Source organism: Paroedura picta, chromosome 3, assembly GCF_049243985.1.
Source record: "Paroedura picta isolate Pp20150507F chromosome 3, Ppicta_v3.0, whole genome shotgun sequence".
Classification (NCBI taxonomy): Eukaryota; Metazoa; Chordata; class Lepidosauria; order Squamata; family Gekkonidae; genus Paroedura; species Paroedura picta.
This window is the reverse complement of record NC_135371.1, coordinates 158,144,760-158,170,022: the sequence shown is the minus strand read 5'-3', so window position 1 is coordinate 158,170,022 and position 25,263 is coordinate 158,144,760. Positions and strand designations below refer to the sequence as shown.

Genomic DNA, 25,263 nt, shown 5'->3' with positions numbered 1-25,263 from the left:
ATTCATCTATCATCCTCCATCATGGTGTGCACACATTCTGGATGGAAAAAGTGAATTCTATTGACTCTCTGCCTGTGTCTCAAACTCTTATTTCCGTCTTCTAGAGAAAATGTTATGGCAACTGTGAATTTCTCCCCTGCACGGTGGTTGTTTGCTCTGGGAAAACAGGAGGGTAAAAAATTTCTGTACCTGCTGTAATCTTTGTGCAATTCTTGTGACTGGCTTCACTCAGGAAGCTGACATTTTATGACTGGTGAAAAACTAATTAGTTCCCAGAAATGTGAATTCTGCCCTCCCCTGACCTAGAGGAACTAGGAACAAGGGCTATTCCCCTACACCTAAAAGCTAGCTATCAAGAGGAATCAAAATTAGAATATCCACTATTATTCAAAATAAGAATATGGCTGCTAGATGGCCATTTATTTGTTAGGCAAATAGCTTGGTAAGGTCAGATGCTGTTTTATCAATGAATACCAATGGTAAAATACTTCATCCTATGCAGTTGTGAAGCCTACAAATGTTTTCCTCAAAGACTTTACCAGAAATCTGTACTTCAACCAGAACTTCCAAAGGCTTTACTATTTCAAATATATATTTTTTATTTTTTAAATGCACAAGCATCTCCTTGCTGGCTTTTGTGAATAGCTTGCACTACCTATTTCTGATTCTACAGGTCCCCACCTCCAATTCAGGCAAGACGTTCAGTGCTAATTTTTAAAATTGAAGTCGGAAAATTCCCCTCCCATTCTAATGTCTCTAAAATTGTCATATTCTCTTTTTCTTTGACAGGCACTTTAACAGCAAAACGTCGGGAACAAGCTTAGGTGATCCACCAACGTTGCAGCAGCCAAATTTCTCATGGCTAGAGTAAGGCGCGGGGGGAGGGAATCTGGCAACAGCTCCTGCGCTTCTCTACTGAGTCAGAAAAATAAAACATTTCCCTCCATAACATTCAGGTGGCTCGCTCAATGCCCCACCCTGCTGCAGCGCCAAAATCTGAAGAAAACTACTGATTCTTGCCATTCCCGAGAAGCCGAAGGAATGCGTGTCGTCATAAACCAAAGGCGGGAAAACCGCCTCGAAACGCTTCCCGCGTTTTCTTTGCCCAACTGTCAAAAACATGGCGACGGGAAGCTGAGCGGGGGAGATAAACCGCTTTGTAACATCCGGGTCTCTGTTCCCTCGCGCGACCCAACTTCAAAGTAGCTTCTTCCCCATTGGTCACTCGAGCGTGACGTAACAGAGGGGGGAGGAGGGGAGCGCGCCTGGCCGTACGCTGTTCCTCTAGATTAATTTAGCTTCTACTGACAGGTCGGAGAGGGAAGCGGGGCATGATGGGAAAATAAGGGGTGGGGAGGCACCGCCTCTAGGGTTGAGTGGGACTTGATCTTTATGGGGGGAAATGTTGGGGGGTGAGGCAGCGTTAAAGCGGCAGGCTAGTTCGAATCAGCACTCTGTCATAAAGCTTCCTTGGTGACACCTCGCAGGGCTGTTGTGAGGATAAAGGGGAGACTCATGCGTGCTACCCCAAGCTTCCTGGCTTGAAAGGCAGGATAACAATATAACTGAGAGTTAGGGTCAGGGAGTAGGGTTGCCAAGTTCCCACTAGCCATTGGGGGGTGGGGGGTAGAGTTGCCAGATCGAGGTTAGGAAGTCCACTAATGAGGGATGCCAGTCCCCAAGTGGGACTTGGGGCTCCCCTGGAATTATAGCTCATCTCCAGATTAAAGAGATCAGCTTCCCTGGAGAAAATGTCTGCTTTGGAGGGTGGACTTCACAGTATTATACCCCACTGAGGTCCTTCCCAACCCCAAACTAGGCACTCCTGGCTCCACCCCCAAAATCTCCAGGTATTTCCCAACCCAGAGCTGGCAACCTTAGCTATAATTCTGGGGGATCTCCAGATCCTTCCTGGAGGCTGGTATCCCCAGAGGGCTAGCAGAGACACTAGGGTGGGGGAAGTCAAACTGTGTCCCTCCAGATGTCCATGCACTACAATTCCCATGAGCCTGATGGGCTCATGGGAATTGTAGTCCATGGACATCTGGAGGGACGCAGTTTGACTACCCCTGCACTAGGGGTTTAGCCCTTAAAGGGCTCAGGGATGGAAGGGAAGGCGGTGCTAGAGAGAGGAAATAAAAGAAATTACTTCTACTTGGAAATGCTGGGGATTGAACCTGGGACTTTCTGCATGCCAAACAGATGCTCTGTCCTGGCCCCTTCCCAATCTTGCTGGCTCCACAAATTTGAGAGTGGAGATAAGAAACACCCTTAAAGTGTAACTTTCTCACAGTGGAAATGACTTACCCCAGTCCCAAAGGATCTTTAAAAAAATTTCAGGAACTATTCATTGCCTATACAAATTGCTCCCCCTCCCCTTCTGTTCCTAGGACACCTGAGAAACAGTTTGGTTATGGCTGGTGCGCAGCTCATCCACTGACGATGCGATAGAAGGCCAGGGCTCTGTTTTTTAAAATAGTTGAATAAGAAAAGGAAATTTTAGCAGCTGAAACGTCTACCTGCTGTGTTGTGACCTAAGTTTCCTCTGCTAAATCCTCTTCTGTAGGAGTCCTGTAAAATGAGTACCCAGCTTGCTGGGGGGTAAACGGTAATGACTGGGGAAGGCACTGGCAAACCACCCTGTATTGAGTCTGCCATGAAAACGCTAGAGGGCATCACCCCAAGGGTCAGGCATGACCTGGTGCTTGCACAGGGGATACCTTTACCTTTTAGGAGGGATGATGCCCTATTATTTACAGGCAATGCTCATGTTTCATTGCATGTTTCCAAGAGCTGTCTGGAAGTTCCCATGCGGAGATGCTTTGAATATGCTAAAAAGAAAGCCCAAGGTGAACTTGTTAGACAGTGCAGAAGCTTGTTACACACAAGTAGCTGTGTGTAAGGGATACTAATGGGGGCCAGCACTTGGGCTCATATATGCATAGTCTTCCTTCCTCTAGAAAGGACTGCCCTGACCTACTCCTTGGTCAGTCTTAAGCGCAACACAAGGATGCAACAGAAATGTGAGGATTAACATTATTTGTTCCCAGTGTGGTATAGGGGGTTGGACTAGATGGCCTGTATGGCCCCTTCCAACTCTATGATTCTATAGTGTTTGGAGGGTTGAACTAAGATCTGGGAAATGCACTTTGCCAGGCAAACTCCTTGAGTGACCTTGGGCCAGTTACCTACTCTCAGGGCACTTTCCCACATGTTGAACAATGCACTTTGCAACTGGTTTTACTGTATGAAATGAAAAAATCCAATTGCAATGGTGTCTAAAGTGCATTGAAAAGGGATAGATAGGAGAGCTGCTTTTTGTACCCTGCTTTTTACTACCCGAAGGAGTCTCAAAGTGTCTTACAACTGCTTACCCTTCCTCTCCCCACAGCAGACAGAGGGAACTCTGAGAACTGTGACTGGCCCAACATCACCCAGTTGGCTGCATATGAAGGAGTGGGGAATCTAACCTGGTTATCCAGGTTAGAGGCTGCCCCTCTTAACCACTACAGGCTCTCAGTAGGACATTAATGTAGGAAAACACCATAAGTCTAACCTAACTTATAGGGTTGCTGAGTGGATAAAATGCTGGAAAGGAGAATGATGTAAGCCACATTAGGTCTCCGTTGGGCAGGAAGATGAGGTATAAACCAATAAATGATATGTTTGATGTCCTGGGGTCGAGTTCTATCACTGAACATAGCTTTTGAGATGGAATTAATCAAATCCTACTGGTTAGTAGGCTGCATTAGAGAATTTTAAAACAAAACCCCTGAATAGAGAATTCAATTTTCCTGTAAGATTCAGAGTACAGGAAGCCATTTAACTTGCTTTGATACATATTAGAATAAGCATTTCAATAGCTTCCACACACACCTTCCATTATGTCAACCTAGATATACATCTCCCAAGGAAAAACCTGCAAAATATTGTTTTGTTAAGCCGCTCTTTGTTGTTAAACAGCTCTTTCCAGGAGCCTTGTTGGCAATATATTCTATCCCCCTGACAATTGTGCATCTTATAAATCTCATAGTTTGGTTTGTGCTAGCAGGTTCATCCGTATACCGTTTGTTTGTTTGTTTTTATTTATTTCGATTTTTATACCTCCCTTCCCTACAGCTCTGGGCGGTTTACATAAAACATTCTGAAACATTTACATAGAACACTCTCAAAATCAATATAACGATAACAATAACATACCAACTAGAACAGTATTTTAACAATAACTTTCACACTCCCTCTGTAGGTTCGGTCCCTCAGTCCGGGGGGGGGAGGGGGACACCTGTAGATGTTACAGGTCAGTCGGCCTCACCAAATGCCTGGTGGAAGAGCTTCCTTTTGCAGGCCCTGCAGAATTGTGGAAGTTCTGGCAGGGCCCTGATCTCTTTGGGGAGCTCATTCCACCAGGTGGGGGCCAGGATTGAAAAGGACCTGGCCTTTGTTGAGGTCCGACGTACCTCTTTAGGGCCTGGATCCACAGCCAGTTGGAAGTGGCAGAGCGTAGCGCTCTTTTGGGGGTATAGGCAGGGAGGCAGTCTCTCAGATACACTGGGCCCAGACTGCGAATGGCCTTAAAGGTGATTACCAAAACCTTGAGCTTAATCTGGAATTCAACTGCGAGCCAACTGAGTTCTTGGAGTACTGGCCGGATATGAGATCTCCATGATGTCTTAGAATCCTGGCCGTGGTATTCTGAACCAGTTGTAGTGCAGTTGAGGTGCAGAACTGGCGTTCTACACCAGTTGAAGTTTCCGGATCAAGGATAAGGGTAGGCCTGCGTACAGCGAGTTGCAGAAGTCCAGTCTAGAGGTGACCATCGCATGGATCACTGTGGCTAGGTGCTCTGGTTCCAGGTAGGGCACTAGTAGTTTGGCTTGACGGAGGTGGAAAAATGCCACCCGTGCTACCTTTGTGACCTGGGCTTCCATTGTAACGGAAGCATCCAGGATCATGCCCAGGTTCCTGGCAGAGTGAGTCACTAGGAGCTGCACACCGTCCAGGGTGGGCAGGCGCGTTTCCTCCCATGGTCCCTTCCTACCCAACCTCCGCCTTTGCAGGGTTGAGCTTCAGACGACTCTGCTTGATCCATTTTGTCACTGCTTCCAGGCATCTGGCTAAAGATTCTGGGGGAGAGTCAGGGCAGTCATCCATCAGGAGGAAGATCTGGGCTTCATCTGTATATTGGTGGCAACCCAGCCCAAGAGGGCGCATGAAGATAAATAGGATAGGAGAGAGGACTGCTCCTTGTGGGACTCCACATGTGAGCTGGTGACAGCTAGATACTCTCCTATTGCTACCCTCTGTCCGCGACCCTGGAGGAAGATCAGCCATTTGAGGGGGCTGTCCCCCGTATCCCAGCGTCGGCAAGGTAGTTAGCTAGGAGCTCATGATTGACTGTGTCAAACGCTTTGATCACTTCCACAGAAAGTTTTATTTCTCCCATGTTTGTGTGAATAACAACTGAATTTCAAGGGGATTGATTGGCTGTTCTGGCAAAGAATTATCACTGGCTGTATTTGGATGTGTGACACAGTTTACTAATGTAACAGAATTAATTTTTATTATATATTCCCACAGTCATGTAAGGTATTCTTAGTCTGACAAGGAGTGCTTGCACTCGAAATCTTTGTTGGTCTTAAAGGTGCTACTGGACTCTAATTCTATTGTGCTACTTCAGACCAATACGGCTACCCCTTTGAATCAAAACATTTTACGTAATGTTAAAACTTTACATCTTGTTTCAGTGCTAAACTGGTCAAATAAAATCTAGAAGCTTGAGATTTTTTGGGGGGGGAAAAAAACTTTTTTCCTCTTTCAGACAGAAATCACCTGAGGCATTGCTAAATTTTATCTGCTACATAAAGATCACTTCTCTTTAAATCTGTTACATTAGATATTTTCTGCCCTTCTGGCTGCTTTTAAGAAAAATGAACCAAGCTTCTGGAATCTGTGGGAAGAAACACACTAGACTTTTATCATAGATTGTCTTCAAAGGATTTATAATTATATTTGTCTCTCATTATGGGCAGCAGTTTCAGCCTGCCAAACAAAATCATCTCCCCCTGAGTCCAGACCACAGAGCTGATGGGTGACTAACGCTTGAACAACAAAGGTAATCCAACAATTTTACTTTTTCACTTTAATCCCAGGAATGAAAGTTGTATCTCAAGTAAAAAGTCTGACATCATCATATTAATTAAAAATAAGGAAGGCAAAACACCCAATTGGACCAAGTCTTGTTTGAATCGGATGTCGATATACCAAATGCAATTATTGTTTTAATTACAGGAGGGCTATAGAAATGTTATATAGAGAAGTGTTGTGTAGATTTCACCATGTTTCCTTGGTCTTGGATGATAGGGGAAGATTGAAACAACTTTAAAGGAAGTCAGAAGATCTGGAGAAATAAGAACAAATTCTTAGGAATCTGATGTATTTTGGTTTTGGAAATTTAACCCATGGATATATAAGCTTTCAAGAATAACATGCTCTTGAATCTTCCAGAGAAAGCATAAACAGCTGACAGGGAACCAAATCCAATTGAATTCAGACTTAAGAACAACCATAAGTGGCATGTAAGCTGTGCTATCTAACAGCAGAGCATTAGGTTGGAGTATCCAGAGATTAAGCATTAATTTCATCCACAGACGCAAGCCATACTTTTAATGGTTATATTGACTTGTATGCAACTAGTTGGTTCCGAAGACTTAGGGGCATTTCTCTGTTTGGAAGAGGAGAGGGGATGATTTGCATTGATTCCTCTTCCCACCGCAGCCTGATTCCCCCAACTGCTTAAAATTTCATGGGGCTTGGTTGCGGTGGGATGGGGAAGCAAATTTTTCTGCTTCACAAGGTCTGCTCTGCATGCAGATTGTATTGGATACCAGCCACAAAATATGCATGAGACAATATGAAATCAAAAGCCATGGAATGCCTTCCATGAGGACCCAGCAAAAGTACACAGAAACAGTACATAAACCTGTTGGTGGGCGAGTTAAAACAGCATACGTGAAACAAACATTAGAAAATATGAAGTTGTTATTTTTATGATTTGTCTGTTTGCTTGTCTGTGTCAATCAGCAGGTTTCCATAAAACAAAACTACAGACAGATTTGGGTGTAAAGTGTACCCAGACTGTGGATCTGATAAAACATACTGTGGTTGGAGATACAATTTTTAAGGTAAATAAAACGGTTTCCTATTTCTTGTATACATGACTGGTCATGTGGCCATTCATTCAAAGTTAACTCCAAATTGCTTATGATTTCACTTTCTTGTTGCATTCTTGCCCATTCATTCTGTACTGTATCCAAAACCACTTTTTCTTCTGCTTGCAGGAAGATCCTTTGATTGGGAACAGGCATCTAACAAAATCTGCACCAGCATTGGTTGGGTGCATAGAAGGTATAAAAGGTACCACATCTTTGCCAAAATATGTGGTTCGTTGTCTGCACCCCCAGGCTTAAATCAACAGTTGTTGGTTTTCCTTCTTACTTTCAGACGTAAGAAATGTCTTCTGATGAGGAGTGGTCTTCAGGAGAAGATGACAGTCAACCATCTAAACTAGTTAGAAAAGCCCGGGAAGCTCCCTTTGTTCCCATCGGTGAGTTGAATCCTTAAACATTCAAGAAGTCGTAGCCTGGTTCAAGTGATAACCACGCTTTGGGCTGCTGGCAGCATCTGAGGCCATATTATGTCCAAGGATAACACAGGGGCGTTCGCTTCAATTCTGCTGTGTCAAGTGTACCCAACAGTCTGCTTTTCTGGGGCAGGGTGATGCAGGTTAAAAAAAAAAACATTAATTATCCCAGAAGAACTCTCACATGTATCCACATGCATATTCACAAGCATTGCCTTCTTGCTCAGGGCCAATTCCCTTGATTCCCTTTCTTAGAAGTAGCCTGCTTTTAGAAACATGATTGATTACTTATTTTTCTTCTATTGAGAGCTTTTGTCCTGTTGTTCCATGTTAGCAAAACATTGTAAAGTCTCAGTCATGTCTTCTATTCCCCTGATGAAGCAGTACTAGATATCCAATTAAATTCCTGCAGTTTAAATAAGGCATGTAGTAGCTGTAACCACATGGCTCTGTGGTGACAGTGTTTTTTTCACCCATGGGCACCTTCTTTTAAAGCTATCAAGAGTTAGCGGCTATATCTTCCTCTCTGCTTTCAGACTTTTGTTGGGCCCTCTCATTGTAAAATGGCAACCATACTTGCATCTGCACTTATAAATGCCTTAAATAAGTAAATAAGAAGAGTTTCTTAGATGAGCTTCATTGGTTTATATTCCAGCCCTGCACAAGATAGCCTGATCTTGTTAGATCCTGAAATATAAGTAGAGTTGACCCTGGTCCTTGAATGGGAAATTACCAAGGAAGTCCAGGGTTGCTACACAGAGCCAGGCACTGTCTGTTCTTCTCTTGCCTTGAAAACCCTATGAGTTTGTCATAAATCATCTGTGACATGATGCCGCTTTTCCACCACCAAGTTTTCCACAGCTAGATGGTTCATATTCTGGCCTGTGGGCAGATGGAGCCTCTAAGCCAAGAGCTTGACTGGATCACACGTAAAGTCAATTTAGTCCAGCATCCTGTTATCAACAGCAACCGACTAGAAGCCCCCAAGTGGAGTAAAAAAGCAATTGGCTTCTTCCACTGCTGCTCCCCAGCAACTGATTTACATCCATAGCTCATAGCCACTGATGGATTGTTCTGCCAGAAGTTTGTCTTCTCCTTTTTAAAAGCTCTCTTAGACCGTTTATGCACTGGAGGTTTCATGCTGGGCTGCAGGCTGGAGTTTTATTCGTAGCAGGTTGCCCTGCCTCTTCCTGCACCCCCATGGGGGAGCATTTGGCCTGGTGCACCTCATCCACCCCCAGTTTGTGCTCCTGCATGGGAGCTGGGGCAGTGAAGTTCCCAGTGTGTAAACGGTCTTAGTGGCTTTATCTGGCCCCCATTGGCCCTGTCAAGTTTTCAGCACTTGCTCACAGTTTTGCTTTTAAGTAAATGATGTGCTTATTTCATATGAGGGGTTCCCCCTTTATAAATATTCTGTATGAATTTAGAAGTCAAAGGAACAATGTTAATTTTTATCTTAACTGGCAATAACTCCCCCTCCCCCCAGATGATCCAGTGTCAACCAAGAACCATTATTATTATTATTATTATTATTATTATTATTATTATTAATTGGATTTATATCCCGACACTCCCCGTAGGCTCGTGGCGGGTCACAGCAGTCCTATCCCCATTAAAATATCCATTAAAAGACTTTAAAACAATCCCAACATGGCGGAACTTATTATTCCCTTCCCTGCTATCAGAGCGGCAGGGAGGGTGGGGAGGAGATGCTAGGTCTGGGGGGGGGGGAATGTTGGCACTCATTCGCTGACCCCGGCCTCAACCAAAAACCCGGCGGAAGAGCTCCGTCTTGCAGGCCCTGCGGAAAGCTGGTAAATCCTCCGTGTGAACTGTAACCCTTTATTGCTGCTGCGACTAGATTTACTATAGAGCTTGATCATTCACGGGCGGGGGGTTGGATTTCCAGATCTTAAAATATGACTGGAGATCAGGGTGGCCCTGCAGGTGCAGAAGCTGGCTGTCCCAGCCCTAACCAACAGGCAAACAATGTGATAGGTCTGGTTTCCATATCCATCCTTTAAAAAATAAAATCACTACAGTTCAAAAGACACGTCAACAATGTGTTGACTATTAGAGTTTTCTTTTTAAGATTTTGCCCACATGGCGGGAGGAAAGCAGAAGCCTTGAAGGCTGTCACCAATCAACCTTCATTACTCTTCCTTCCCATTTATCAGCTCAGGCAGAAGTGTCTCAGAACAGAGCCCTTCCCTGAATTTAAAGTGATTTTGTACATGCAATGCCCATGAACAAAGGCTAATTGGTATGCACTGTTGCCAATTAAGCTGGCTGCAATGAAAGCGCTCGCCTTCTCCGACCACGTTTGTAGTCCAAAGATAAAAAAGAAACGTCATTGTGCTGAATTTGTGTCTCAGAAACACAGAAGAAACAAAAAACGCAATTTACATCACCTAACTAATCTTCTGAGAGCAAGCCACTCGACAAGAAAGAGCTTGACACATCTGGATGTCACGTCTTAACAAAATAAGCAAACAAATCTGGATCCGGTGTGTCGTTAAAGTTACAGTGAACGGCTCTGGGAAGTTAAGTTGGGGGTTCTTCTAACGTTCTGCTCACTTGAATTTATCGGGAGTCCAGCAGCACCTTGAAGCGCCGCTCAAACTTTGTTCTGCCACTTCAGACAAATGCAGCTACCCACCTGAATGTATCTAATTCGAATTTCTTTGTGGATAGTTTGAAAATAAATTTCGTTCTCTCCAAGATGGAGCTGGGGCACTAGGACTTCTCCATCACTCCCCGCCCCCTTTTCTGAATTTTGTTCAAACAGCTACATATACAACAATTGTCATAGCATTCTCTTCCATCCATTTATTTCCTTTTTGTCTTTCAAATACTGATGTGTACTAAAAAACTAAACTCCAATCCTACAAAAAAATGTGATCGTACATATAACTGTATCCAGATTTCTTTTCTGTGTTGTGTTTTACCAAGTGTACAGGAAAAGCTGAAGACCTCAGTAGAAGGCTGAACAAAACTCTTGATGAAGTTATATGTATGGTCCACATGCAGCTTGCTCTTTTGTCGTGTTTTATCAAGGCACTCATGAACGTCGTTAACGTAACACAGGGAAAATACGCATATTAAACTGAACCAATTGAAAGCTATGTCAAACTGGACATGACCAAATTCCTGAATTAATTTGAGAAATTCTCATGGTTCAACAAAGAGTGAAATGCGGCGCAGAATAGAAATCTGCTCGTCCCCAAATGAAATATTTAATAATATTAAATAATATTTAATAAGATAATAGCGGTTATCTCAGGAAACTAAATGAGCTGTTATCCTATTGAAATAAATGAGATGGTGTTTAGTAACAAAATCTGATTTAAAACAGATCCAATTAAAAAAAAAACAAGTAATAATGGATCCAGGATAAACAGAAAATTTGGCATATTACAAAACTTCTATTAGGTAAACAGTCATAATCAAGGCAATTTCGGCATTTAACGAAGCTGACAGACTGTGGCCATCTTCTGCATCATGTAACATTGTGTAAGAAAAATTCTAAACTTGTCCCACATATTAAATCAGCTTAACATAAATGCAGCTGTCAAAACTGAATTCCATGAAAAATGTGGTCACCGACTACCATGTGTTTCTTTAGGTAACAACTGGGATTGGGCCCCTGGTAGATTTATTCTCACACATTCAGTACCTCAGAAGTGAACTCCCTGTGAGTCTCCTTGTCTGAATATCTCCAAGACAAACTGGGAAGTAGTTAGAGCTCTCATTTGTCCCATACAATAAAACTGGAAAAGACTCTTAGGCTGTCTAACCCAATCCTCTCTGCAGTGCAAGGACCATGAAATACAGTCCACTGTGTGCTAAAAACAGAGAACTTTTCAAAGTTCTGCTAAGTGACAGTGGCAAATGAACTGAGCCACAAACTACTAAGAAGGCGGAAGCGAGCAGCAAAGAAAGTCACTAGGCCAGGGGTGGACAAATTGTGGCTCTGTGTCCAGTTCTCATGAGCCCCTGAGAGTATGTAAACTGTAGACTAGCGATCCCCAACCTGTGGGCCGCGGACCACGTGTGGTCCTTCAACTAATTGGAGGTGGGCCTTGAAGGACGCCTTCCCCCCCCCGCCCTTTACTTCATCCCCCCCAGCCCTTTACAACACTCTTCATTGTTGTGGCGTGTCTGTATCTTATTTTGAAGGGATGTTTAAACATTACCATAGCGATCAGAGAGCGTTAGGGCAGTGGTTGAGAGTAGAGGAATAAACTACCCCCCCCCCACCGGGCCTCAGTAAAAGGCGTTGAGTGGTCCCTGGTGAGTGGTCCCCGGTGATAAAAAGGTTGGGGACCACTGCTGTAGACCATGGATATCTGGAGAGCCTCAGTTTGGCCACCCCTGCACTAGACAGTGTGTTCTGGGGAAAACATTCCTTCCTGATCCGTTATTTTGCAATGGGGTGGAATCCCCTGGGATCTTTGTTCGCATGTAATGTTGTGGAGAGGGAAAGCATTTTTGTTTCCTTTTCTTGTTGGATGACAAATTTTTTGGATCCTGGGGAGAGGAAGATATTCTCTTCAGTCGCCCTGCTTTGGGACTGGACTGGGGACCAAGAGAGATGCCATTCCCCAAACAGAAATTGTGAAGCTTTGCATGAAAAAGGTCTCAGGTCCAATCCCCAACAACTCTTTTGTTTAAAAAAAAGTATCAAGTACCTGGTGATGTGTAAGAGTCCTGCCTGAAACCCTGAAAAGCTGATACGAGTTAGAGAAGACACTGTTGACCTTAAGGCAGCTTCATCTGTTCATCTACGCAGAATCCCACTGAAGTATTTACTAGAATGTATCCAGTATGGAGGCAGGTGAACTACAAAAGATACGAGGGCCCACGTGTCATTTTATTCAGGGGTAGTCAACCTGTGGTCCTCCAGATGTTCATGGACTACAATTCCCATGAGTTCCTGCTAGCGTTTGCTGGCAAGGGCTCATGGGAATTGTAGTCCATGAACATCTGGAGGACCACAGGTTGACTATTACAACTTCTGAGCTGGATCTGTTGAGAGGCAGAGGGGCTATTCCACAGCATTCAATAACTTTGTCCTTCTCTTTAATTCTTTAACAGGGCTAGCAGGCTGCCTGACTCTAGTGGCTTATGGTCTTTATAAGATAAAGGACAGAGGAAACCAAAAACTGTCAGTCCACCTCATCCACATGAGAGTTGCAGCACAAGGCTTTGTCGTAGGCGCAATCACAATAGGTAAGAAAGTTGACGTGATCCGCACATTTTCCAGAAATGGGTCTACAAAACCCCATGAACTCATAACATCATTTGCCCATGTTAAGGTATAAAATAAGAGCCTCTTGTGGCGCAGAGTGGTAAGGCAGCAGACATGCAGTCTGAAAGCTCTGCCCATGAGGCTGGGAGTTTGAACCCAGCAGCCGGCTCAGGGTTGACTCAGCCTTCCATCCTTTTGAGGTCGGTAAAATGAGTACCCTGCTTGCTGGGGGGTAAACGGTAATCACTGGGGAAGACACTGGCAAACCACCCCGTATTGAGTCTGCCATGAAAACGCTAGAGAGCGTCACCCCAAGGGTCAGACATGACTCGGTGCTTGCACAGGGGATACCTTTACCTTTTTTTTTTTTTACCTTTTAAGGTATAAAATGTGATGCTAAATACATTAAGAACAGCAACTGCTGAGCGACGCAACCATTGCTAACAAAGGTATCCCCTTTCTCTTGTTAGGTGTGCTGTACTCTATGTATACAGATTACGTCAACCCGACCAGCAGTAAGCCGAAAAAATGATCACCATCACAGAGACAAAGAGGGAGAGCAAGTCATTCCAGGCATACTACTGATTTAATAAAAACAGATGCTGTAAGCTCCGACCGAGTGCTACCCAGCCTTGGAGCTCTTTAAGAGTTTTAATCCAAACGATCGTATTCAGGTTTATTTCAGTCTTTTGAGGAGCCTGTTATCAATATATTAACTGTGATGTGAAGCCATGAAACTACCATACTGAGTCAGACCATTGTTCTAACTAGTCTAATAATCAGTTCTGGTGAGCCACAGCTGCTATTATTATTATTATTATTATTATTATTATTATTATTATTATTATTATTATTATTATTATTATTATTATTATTATTATTATTTTCTAGGCTGCCTCTCTCTAGCGAATGTCTCAGGGTAGCTCACAACAGCTAAAAGTTCATACAAGATAAAACTTCATGCATTTCAAACAATCTATTTAAAACAATATTAGAACAAAACCCCAACAAAACATGCTTTGTCACGAATACCTGGGGACAGATGAGAGAGAGTTTCACTCTGGCTTAGCTAGGGAAGAGAGGGAGGTGGCAGAGGGGCCTGTTCAGTGTCTGTAAGTGCTTATCCTTGGCCTCAATCATATGCTCAGTGCAAGAGTGCCGTTTTACAGGCCCTTCGGGACTTTGTTCTGAAAGGGCCCAGATCTCAGCTGGCAACTCCTTCCCACGGGGCCGGAGCCAGGGCTGAAAAGGCCCTGGCTCTGGTCGAGGCTGGGCACCCTTCTCGGGCCGGGGACCACCAGCAAGTTGGTATCAGCAGAGCAGAGCACTCTTGGGGGGGGGGGGGGGTATGCTCGGAGATGTGGTCCCTAAGATGTGAGGCAGATGTTTCTTTTTTAAAAAATTAAAACGAGGATGCCATGAATTGAACCTAGGGCCTGCTGCCTGTAAACTACCTGGCTCTTACACTGAATTATAAACCTTTCTGAAAATCCCCTTCAACTTACAAAAGCAATAGTGAGCCCCACCGGGTATTTACATGTAAAAATGCACCTATCTTTCTCACTCCCTTTCCTGTTCAGCATGGTAGCGCCAAGAAGCTCACGTGTGCTGTTTGTTAGTGCAGGGGTAGTCAACCTGTGGTCATCCAGATGTCCATGGACTACAATTCCCATGAGCCCCTGCCAGCACAGGTTGACTACCCCTGTGTGTGTTTCAAACACTTCTAGCAGAAGAAACCGTTTTTTTAAATCACAGTTTTTAAAAAGACCCAGATAGTCTGAATCGACCAAGGAGATTAGAGGTTAGAAAGCTGAAATGTTTATTTGAAAATCTGAACCTTCATTGAAATGAAATCAAATAGTACATTTAAAATAAATTAGTGCCATTTACAAAACAAATCATAAAAACATAAAGAGGAACGGGATTTGTAACAGAGCACAAATGGCAAATATATTATTTTAAACCAATCTGACCACCAAAGGGAATTATGCCGAATGTGTTGCAGCACAATTTCAAATACATAGTTGACATTGGGGTGAAGACACAAGTCAAGTTTTTAGAGCAGTGGAGCTGTAAAAGTGAAGCACCCTTGCCACGTTCAGGTCAGTTCAAATGTAACAATTTCTCTCCAGGTTGAAATGTGGAAAGAGAAAAGGCTAGACAAGACTGCAGCAGAATTTTGTTCGGTTCTGTTTGCCATCCCCCCTCTCCCATGATGCCCCAAGAAAACTCCCACACTTCCTTCCCATAACAGCTTTACATTTTAAAGTTGTTTTGATTAATAAAGAAGGTAAGGTGACGAATCCAGAGATAAAACATATATTCGAGCAGCACTTTTCAAAGGCAGTTCTTAGAAGATTCCCTTGGGGCAAATCCATCTTCGCCCTATGTCTATTTGTCAGTCAGTTCCAAGCTCCAACACTGAAATATTGAATATTCAGAATGAACACAAAGGCTGCTCTCCTAAATTATTGTTACTATTGAGAATGAACATCTTTGTAAGCAATTATTTCCAGGTAACTGTATTCAAGATTTTGAGACTGTGCTCTAAAAAAAAAAAAAAAGAACTGGTTTCTGCGTTAAATGGCTGTTTTCCCAAGAAAAACCCTATTCATATTTCAGAGTTCCCAGAAACTGTAGTTCTTTAGATGTATTTAGAGATCTCCAATAAACAACATCAAAACCCAGCAGCACCTTCTCAAAGCGACACTGTCTCTGTGTTATTTGCAGCAGACTATGGCTGTTAATCTGGCCTTAAACTATTTGAAATGTGTCGTGTAGGTACGTTCTTAAGGTACAAACCTATGACTAAGCCACCTCTTTGGTCCTACTACTGTATAATTTCTCATGCAGCTTTGTGAGAGCATAGTGCAGGGGGTTGGACTAGATGATCCATGAGGTCCCTTCCAACTCTATCATTCTATGATTCTATGGGACACACACAGCTCAGGTAGGAAGAAAATGTAAATCCTGAGTGATAGGCAGTGTTGTCTTGAGCAGAGTTAAGACCACTGAAGTCAATAGCTGAGGATGGCACCGTTAGTTTTGAACAAAAACAGTTGATGAACAGCACACAAGACAACATAAGGGTACTGGATTAGATTCGAGGCAAACTTCAGCTTACATTGAAAATAATTATGGGCAAACAAGATAATTGTTGTCAATAATTACTAGAGTGTCATGATCTTGTAATGCTCTAACAGTCTATTGCCACAGTTACTGGTTTATCTGAATTCCTAGAGTTTTTAAATTTGGGGGCAGTCAGTGTCTAGTTCTTTTCATTGCAAAGATACAAGGTGCACCCCTTCTATCTCGGTAACAGAAAGAACTAGAGAAGCCTTTCTCAACATTTTTACCATTGAGAAGCCCCTGAAACATTCCTCAGGCTTTGAGAAACCCCAGAAGTGGTGCAGTTGTCCAGAATATGGTTGGGATAGAGGCATAGCTATGCACGTGCCCGCCCTTCGAACCCCCTTCAAACTTGTCATTGGCCACTCTGGGAGGCTGGGGTCAACATAACCATATATGATCATATAACGATAAATATCTACCAATTTTTAAAATATATAAATATATATATTATTAATTAACTCACACCCATTTAGGGAACCCATCTAGGGCCATAAAAAACTGTGAAAGTTGAAAAATGAAAGTTGGGAATTTAGAGGAACCATAATAAACCATAGGAAAAGGTTCTTATAATGGTATACCAATGTAGCAAAATGTACCAAAATGGCAACCATGGTTGGCCAAAGCAAGGGAAGGTCACCATACTTTCTCTGTGGGCACTGTTGCAGCAGCTAATGCCTCTGCATTCACAGCAGTGATGACAGCTAGGCAGCAAATTGCTGCAGCTTGCAAGCAGTATTACAGACCTGTACTTGTGCTCCTGCACAACTTCTAGTCATCTCAGTGGGTCTTGTGAAGAAATTGTTGCGGATGGATTGTGAACATGAGGGTCTCTCTCTTATCTTTACATTTCAAAATTTTTCTTTTGCACAAGCAGATTTCCTTCCATAGGGTACTTTTAAAAACATTATCAAATATCAATAGGATAGTCTTCATTTCTGGATGGGTTAGAAAAATCTGGGGACGGGACACAAAGTAACAGTCTGTATCTACCTTAGACACAAAGGTAACAGTCTGTATCAAGTAGAAGCCCAGTGGTCAGCCACTTCAAAGTGAAACATTAAAGTACCCCAAATAATTATATTTTTTTAAATAAAGAAAAATTCCAAATCTTGTATCTAAAACCAAGGTACAAAACTTAGGCTGGAAGACCATGAATGGTGGCCAACCCACGTCCTCAAACGTGGGAATGCCTCTAAACACCTATAGAAGAAAGGGGAACTTCAACTGGAAAAGCAGAAGGCATAACAGGAATGCAGAACTTTCTTTTGACACTTCTCTCCCTTCAACCCATCCCATTCACAGTCAGCGTCTGAGACTGGACATAAATCCAATGGGGGGAAAGCAGCTGAGGGGGGTAAGGTTGAGAGTGGAGGAAGAGGTCATCAATTCTCTCCAACCCAGCCTATTGACTGTGGAGTAACCCCTGAGAAATTTTGCAGGTTCAAGGTAACCCTGAAGTGATGTCAGCTAGCCATGCCTCCCTACTACCCCCTCCCTCCAAACAAAACAACCCCCCCCCCAAAAAAAAACCCCAAAAGGACTCGCCTAGCTGGAGAGCAGCAGCCTATTCTGCCTTCCACTGGGACTGAAAAAAAATTAAATCTCTCCCACCCAGCGTAACACCTCCAGGGCTCTGGAGTAACCCTGGGGTTACGGTTAAGTGTTGCTCCAGCCTATCATTTTTCTGCTTCCAACTGTTTCCCTCCCCTCCACCCAAAGTTTACCTGGCTATCTTTTAAGACATGGGTCTGCTGGCATCATCCCACCCTCTCATGGTGCACCATGTGCTACATGTACACAATATCAGAAGCTCACTAATAATCTTCCCAATTAAACTTGGGTGCAATTTCTAAGGAAGTCCAGGAACCTCGCAATCCCGTCTGCATACTTTCCGTTCCTCTCACCAGAGAAAAGTTCGAGTCCCTTCACAGTCTTTGAATGTAGGTCCCCTTCTGAACCAATTAAAACTTGGTTCTGTGCAGCACTGAAGGACTTCTTTGAAAAACAAAACTCGGTGTTCTTACTAGTGCGATTCAGAGGGGTTCATCTACCCATGACTGGGTCAACATCGATATTGTTGAGAAGGAAGAGTTCAGGGTGGGCAGTGAGTCCCAGATGATACTAGAGGTAAAGAAGAAGGCATTAATTAGGAACACTCTTTAGGAAGCTGGAACCAAGAGCCAGCGGAAATCAGAGATAATTAAAATCAGACACGAGACTTGAAAGATATACAAGTTCCTTCCCCAGCTCTTGACTGGTCCAGAAGGTAGGCGCCCTATTAATCTATTCAGTGCAGTTCTCAGACCCAAGCTAGGGGACAGTGGTAAAGTCAACAAGGCAGTGTATCTTTTTAATGGCTTTTGCACCTCCTGGGTCCCTTCCCCGGATACTTTAGCTCTATACAGACGTTATATCAGTGTTCTGTTCTTGTGCAGGAAGAATGTCTCACCATTTGGGGAGCACCATAACTAAATCATGTGCCAAGGGAGGCATATGGATTTCCTCTGCAACCCACCTTCCATTTACATGAATCTTGTGGCAACAGAAGTTGTATTGGTGTGAACAATCCCCATGTCACCCTCTTCAGGCAATACCGTGATTGTGCATACTTTATTCACAGGATGCATGGCGCATAGGCTCTTACCCCAACCAAACAGAACACCAATGTAACCTCTGCATATGGCCTGTATAAGCCACACCTCTATACAAATTCCAGCAGGGTCTGGTTGGGTGCTTTTTATTTGCAGCAAGAACCTGAAATAAAACAGCAGTCTTGCAAGACCTTAAAGACAAATATATATTACAGCATAATCTTTTTTGGAAGGCAGAGTTCCGTCTGACGTACGAACTGATCACTTTGGTGAATATGCAAACGAATATGCAAAACGAGGGTGGGGGGTCGGGTGGGGCTAAGCAATGCAAGATCAAGGAGCAGATATGTCAAGCAGGAGGCAGTATATCAGATCCAGACAAATGAATTCAAGATCCAATCAGCACAGGTGTGATCTAGATTCCTAATGACTACTGCTGACCTACAGGCCTAGTAAAATCAGTGACATAATCACCTAGAAAGGGTCAGTTATTTTCTGGACTGAACGAGCCATGCCCAAGCTCTGCAGAAGCCAGCTTCCGCAACATTACATTTGTTAATGAGTTATATTTGTTAATAATAAGTTCTGTTTGTTAATACATTCCATCTCAGCAACTTCACACTGGAATCTCTCTTTGAAATGGCTTTTGTCGGAACGTTGAACTCTGCTATACAATGTCATGTCGAAAGTTCACTGCTCCCTCATTAGCTTTATTATTTTTATTTGTGTCTCATTCTGTGATTCCATTTGGTGGCCCATGAGAGCTTGTTCTGTGTGTGTGTGTGTGTGTGTGTGTGAGAGTAAGCATGGGTTTCCAAAGTCATTGAGATCGAAGGATTATTTTCAGTTATGGATTCTTGACGGTGTGCTAGGGAGGTTTCAGTAGACAGATGTGGACAAGTGGTGTGTTCTGTTCCTGTTTTTTCTGCAAGGCCTATCCTAAATGATGGTGTTCAAAAGGCCCCTTGCTTGGTTTTATTGTAGTGAACCTGTTGCATCTATTGATCCAGGCCAGGCTTTCTCAACCAGAGTTTCATGGAACCCTAGGGTTTCTTGATGGCCCTGGAAGGGTTTCCCAAATGGGTAGGAGGTATTTTATTTATTTGTTATTTCAATTTATATCCCACCATTCTCACTGCGGGTTACGTAAAACCAAGTAAAAATCTTAGTAAAACATCACAACCACTATTGTCATAAAACACACAAGAAGGCGGCATAGCCCCCATTCCTCCCCCACCCTACAGTCAATCATCACAGGGTAGAGGTTCACAGAATCTTTTAAATTTGTTAAACGTTTATCGGGTGATGGACATGTTGAACCCCCTCCCCCCCAAATGGCCAGTGATGGGCCTGGAGGGGTGGGAAGGGGAGGGGCCCTGGGTGGGCATGTCCACAGCTCTGCTTCCCAACCATATTCTGCATGATCGCTCCACTTCTGGGGTTTCTTGAAGCCTGAAGAATGTTCCAGGGGTTTCTCAATGGTAAAAAAAATTGAGAAAGGCTGGTCTAGGTATAGCTTTGTGGACAAGCAGAACCCATTAAGAACATAGTGGAGTTTCTCAAGAGCATTCTTTCCTTGGCTCCTGATGTAGCTTTGATAACATGATAACGGAGAGTATTTGTGGATAAGGAAGTGAGAAAGCATGGCTCTCAATCAGCTATAAAGGAGTTGGGTATGTAGTGTTTGTTTACACCACCGGGGGGGGGACCTCCCCTCCTTTCTGTTCAGTTGCATAAGTGACCAGGATGGTTGGGCCTGTGATGAGATTGCCTCCACCCCATGAAAGTTTGATAAATCTTTAAAGGTACAAGACTCTTTGTTGCTTCCATTACACTGTTGTCCAGTTCTGCAAGAAACTCATCCTGTGTCAAGTGGTGTTCAGATGCTACAGCCAAATGCTTGTGAAGAACTGAGGCAGCCAATATCACTTCCTAGATTACTCCTAGAAAGGTTTATGGAAGCTGTATCCCGGGTTTTTAAGATGTGCGAATTTCAAAAGAAAACACTGCCTTTGAGAGAGATGGCCCATAGCTTCTTGGAAATGGAAACTAGTTACCCTCTGTGGGAATGTGATTTTCACCAATTCTCCCCTCTCAATGCAGTCTTGCGATCCATCCCTCCTGCTGTTTTGTAGGATTCCCTGTTCCCCAGAAGCAGCATTTCACATCACAGCAGGAGAAAATGGCAAAAATACCTCACTTCACTGAGATAATTTCTTCTGTCAGTGGACAGTACCACTGGATCCAACCCTGTACCTGTTCCAAGAGAGACTAGGGCGTTTTCCCCATGTGTGTGTACCTCACATGGTTACCTTAGCTTTTCTCCAGTCTCCCCTGAACCTGCTTTGGTGTGAACAATTGCCATATGGATGGTAAAGTATGCATGTTAGTACTGCCTGCACGTCACCCGTTTCCCTTGCCCCTGTCTCCTCAGGGGCCATTTCCTCACCCCACCACAGAGAAAGAGTGTGTGTGTGTGTGTGTTGAATCAGCAATTGCATATTGTCATAGCATTTGTGTATTAGATCTTCTAAATGTCCCACTTTCATTATTTTAAAGTCTCTAGTCCCTTTTGGTGCCTAAAGGGAAAAGCATTTGTTCCACTTAGTATTTCTGATAAGGCCTAGGAGGAGGAGCTGGTCTCATGGCTTAAGTGCCACTCAGCACTTAACCCACTCAGGGAGGCTGTCTCGCCCCCGAGTACCTCCTCCTCCAAATGGCTTGCCTGTCTGTCCAGCGGCCAGCCAATCGCCTTCCGTCCCCACCCCTGACCACCCCCTCCTCCTTCCACTTCCCTCTGAAGCTCGGAGGCTACAGATTCCTGCCCCTGCCGGTGAGTTCCCTAACAGCTACCTGCAGCCTTTGGGGGGAGGAGGAGGAGGCCATCCACAGAGTTGTTCCACTCCACTCCCCTCCCCTCATCTAGCACCTGTTGTATTCCTGAATGCAACGGGCTTGGCTCTTAATATGAAGATGTTTAATTTACTTTAAAAAAGAGTTAAAGCACTACTAGCGTTGGGGGTGGGGAGAAATCACCAGCCTGTCAATTGCCTTTCAGTGTGCTTCTGCAGCTGGATTTGTCTGTGCAAAACAGGGAAATCTACCTCTAAAGAGCATTGAAAGTGCATTATCCAACATGTGCAGAAGAAGCCCCTAGGTAGAACACACCTGACGAACAATCCAGGTCTTCTGGGAGCCAAAAGCAGTTATTCCGGTTTTAAAATGTTCGTTTAGTATCTAAGCTGCTCAACATGCATTGGATTGATCGAATCACAAGGTTTGTTGCACACACACGCTGATTGGCAGCTGTTTTTTTTTTTTAAATCCATTTCCTGTTAAATTTGCACGGAAGAAAACTGGCAACCATCTAACAAGCAAATTTGGTCGATCCTATTAAGCTTTAAAGTTTTAAAGTAAATGATAAAGGTGTGATTTTTTTTTAAAGATCGACCAAGTGCTTTTAATGGGCTCAAACTTACTAAACATTCCCAGGATCATAAAATGCTTTCTACATTTTTAAATATCACAAGAAGCTTTCATATAAAAAATTACTTACACCATCCAATTCCCTTAGGGCTGGCAAGGAAAGCTTGTATTGAAAGAGAGGGGTAGGGAGGAAAGAGGAAAAATTCCCATGACACATAATCACTTGAACCAGCCAGCTAGTCTGACAGTAGCAAAGCATTTCTGATATTCTGGAAGCTGTCTTATGCTGTGTTTCTGGTCATTACTTTCCCGATGGCCAGCCAGGAGACTTAATCTTCCTGTCGGCTCTTCAATGGCCCATCACTTTGTATCTTGACTTTCCATAGCAGGATTCTGGACTCTGCCCCATTCACAGACTTGCCGGTCAGAGACTATGACCCCCATGCCAGTCTCCACACAGGTTTGGATTCAGTGGTCCCCAACCCCTGGTCCGGGGACCGGGACTGGTCCATGGATCAGTTGGTACCGGTCCGCGGCTCCTCCTCATCCTCCTCCCCGGCTGCTGCCTCGGGGGCTGACCTGCCACTCTGCCACCAGCTCACCTTTGGTGTTCTCCGGCGGCCGCCATGGCTGGGGCTCCCCCTTGAGGTGGCACTGCGCAGCTGCTGCTGGCAGCGCCTCCCAGTGGGCGGCGGGAAGTCAGGGGCACTGGTAGGAAAGCAAGTGGAGCAGGGGCTCAGGCAACGACGATGTCCCTCATCAAAAGACTACCCCTTCCGGGCCTCAGTAAAATTGTCAAGCGTTGACCGGTCCCCAGTGATAAAAAGGTTGGGGATCATTGATGTACAGGACTCCAAATGAGAGTGCAGGCCTTCCCCTTAGCGCCTTCAGTGACCGGCAGTGTTTAGCAAATGTGTGTTTGCAGAATATTCTTTCAAGTTCCAGTGACTTGGGCGTGGGTGGGGTGAGGATGTGCCAGTACTCCAGGTCTGGGTTATTTTTGATGTACGTTTTACAAAATGCCTTGCTAGCATTTGAAATAAAGATGCCTCAGTGCCCCCGTAGAATAATGATGCTGAGTTTCACAAAAAAAACCAAAAAGAGACCCAAGTTGAAAAAAACGTTCCATTCTTTTAATTGAAATCATCATTTATACAGACGGGTTTGTAGTAGATAAAAATAGACATTTGTTTCACAGGTTACGCAAGCCAAGCTTTTGTAGCTCTGCTGTGTTAGTACATGATTGCTACATAGCTGTGATTTTTTCCCCAGAATCTTTCATCGGGTTCAAACAGTGTTGGACAGAAATAGACATCCCAAGTAAAAGGATTGACTGAGAACTTTAACAGGTTAAAGTGCATAGAAGAAGGGGGGGGGGAATCAAGGCTTCTGACGGCTGATAGCGTCAATCACCAATATGCTTTAGTGTAAACTCCATGTACCATACACAAACCCACTTTAGCCATACTACAAAGATCTATAGGGGAAACAATGCATGACTGGTGGTTCAGGGTTTGCAGAAGAGAATTTTAAAACAACGTTTAGTAGATGGTGGGTGACGGAGGAGTTAAATGGTTTCTTGACATATATATTTATATATTTATAAAATAAGTACAAATACAATGCATAGATGATCGTGCAGATTAACACCGATTACAATTTAGCCACTTTATTTCAGCAAAGCCTCTCTCTTGCTTACACTGGGAATCACGGGGCTTGGCACACCTGCGGGGATCCCACTGAAATGGACGGAGGGGCTGACAGCGGAACTGCTAAATGGGGATTGACCCATGTTTAGTAAGCTCCACCCTCTCCTTTCGGAGATCCTTCTCCACTGTGGGCACGAGTATTTCATGTACAGATAAGATACACATATGCTAAACATCAAGGGGGAGGCAAGGAGTTCTTTAATGCTGGTAGAAACTGCCCACGTCATGTTTAATCTAGCCGCTTGAGGTAGAATTACTAAATTTGTCTTGTACGATACATGAAACAATACATTTGGCCAGATTTATGCCACTACTCCCAGTCATTGGAATAACAGAAGACAAAATCCAGCATGTAAGCGTCCAACAAAGTTCAATTCTCTTTCATGGCTCTCTATCTTTCAAGATATCAAACACACAGAAGATGAAAACATTCAAGCCACTTTTTTTGAACTACGCTGAAATATTCTCTACCCTCACAACCAATCTCTACAATATAAATCACCAACGTGCAAAATAGAATACTGTTTAATTGTATTTTCTAAACTGGATACATCGTCCCATTGTACAGAGATATTAAAAGAAAATTCTTGGTTTGGAGTGCAGTATTTCCCATATGGGCTAACAGGAACACGGCCTTAGACGAATGGTAGTTCTGTAAACAATAGTGTTCTCCATTTCCATCTCTGTCAATAAGACCGCAGTGTGCTAAACTGTGTGCGGAAATGCAGCCTTTGACATTTGCACAAATAAATATAAAGTTAATCTGGATAACAAAGGCTGTTGAATCTGGTCACACTCCCACAAATATTAGAGGTATAGAAAGGTATGCATAGAAAACTATGCAAAGAAGATGAGGAGTGGGGGAATATGAACCAATACAGAGCTGAGAAATCTGGTTAGAAAAGAAAGAAAAGACTTCCACCAATGATGGGGCTATTCTAAGAAACTATTTGTTACCAGTATTTTAAAAGAGAGAAACACACACCTAGGAGTCAGTGTGCGCAAGTCAAACGTAGTGGTGAGCCGAAACAGCGGCCAAGTTAGGATTTGGCCTGTGCATTTCAGTTATGAGTGCGACCCTGCAGCCATTTTGGGGCTTCAAGGGACTTGGGACAGTTAGTGTCACGATTTATGTTTGAGGGCAAAGAGAAAGATGATTATGTCAGAATCCCTCCGAAGCCAGCTTCATTGGGGGGCTGGGCCAGAATTTGAAACCAAGTTCATGAAAACAGGTAAAGAAAAAAAATCTCCTATGCCCACTCAGATTCTAATACAGCAAAAACAAACGTTTGAGATCAAGGACAATATTTGCAAAGTACCAACTCTCAAGGCCTCCCAGTCAGCTTGTTTCTTGAAGAGACTGAAAATTTGTTTTCACTTCTAAAAGACATGCAATGTAGAACTTGTTTTGGACTGACTCAACGTAAGACTATTACCTCCGAGACAAATTCCAAGTCAAAACAGAAAAGGAAGATTAGGTGGTGGGCCACTCTATTTCTTTGGGAGGTACTTCAA

At 43.7% G+C, this 25,263-nt stretch overlaps 2 protein-coding genes across 17 annotated transcripts in view; one reads left to right on the top strand and one right to left on the bottom strand.

The window, feature by feature from the left end:
• Positions 1–1,202: 1,202 nt before the first annotated feature.
• Positions 1,203–14,156, top strand: HIGD1C (HIG1 hypoxia inducible domain family member 1C). 11 transcript variants are annotated; one of them, XM_077328940.1, is made up of 8 exons: positions 1,263–1,311; positions 2,961–3,023; positions 6,030–6,112; positions 7,084–7,181; positions 7,338–7,404; positions 7,501–7,603; positions 12,737–12,871; positions 13,361–14,155. In XM_077328940.1, the coding sequence occupies exons 6-8, from the start codon at positions 7,510–7,512 to the stop codon at positions 13,420–13,422; spliced, it is 291 nt and encodes a 96-aa protein (XP_077185055.1). In that variant the 5' UTR covers positions 1,263–1,311; positions 2,961–3,023; positions 6,030–6,112; positions 7,084–7,181; positions 7,338–7,404; positions 7,501–7,509; the 3' UTR covers positions 13,423–14,155. The 11 variants fall into 11 exon arrangements, with proteins under 11 accessions (XP_077185057.1, XP_077185052.1, XP_077185054.1 ...); XM_077328936.1 differs by having other exon boundaries at positions 7,081–7,181; XM_077328942.1 differs by lacking the exon at positions 2,961–3,023 and having other exon boundaries at positions 1,203–1,311; positions 6,033–6,112.
• A 536-nt stretch (positions 14,157–14,692) lies between these two features.
• SLC11A2 (solute carrier family 11 member 2) overlaps positions 14,693–25,263 on the bottom strand; it is a 70,088-nt gene continuing 59,517 nt past the window's right edge. For 5 of the 6 annotated variants that reach the window (XM_077328928.1, XM_077328932.1, XM_077328930.1 and 2 more), the window contains one exon: positions 14,693–18,143. In XM_077328928.1, the coding sequence (XP_077185043.1) occupies positions 18,066–18,143 (78 nt within the window). In that variant the 3' untranslated portion in view covers positions 14,693–18,065. The remainder of the gene's footprint in view (positions 18,144–25,263) is intronic. The other variant, XR_013229585.1, reaches the window with a different exon arrangement.

Bases quoted from the DNA above. Each gene is read 5' to 3' on its own strand.
- HIGD1C (XM_077328939.1), top strand. From the start codon at position 7,510: ATGTCTTCTGATGAGGAGTGGTCTTCAGGAGAAGATGACAGTCAACCA. The intron at 7,604-12,736 runs GTGAGTTGAATC...ATTCTTTAACAG, and splicing joins AGCTCCCTTTGTTCCCATCG to GGCTAGCAGGCTGCCTGACT. The intron at 12,872-13,360 runs GTAAGAAAGTTG...TTCTCTTGTTAG, and splicing joins CGTAGGCGCAATCACAATAG to GTGTGCTGTACTCTATGTAT.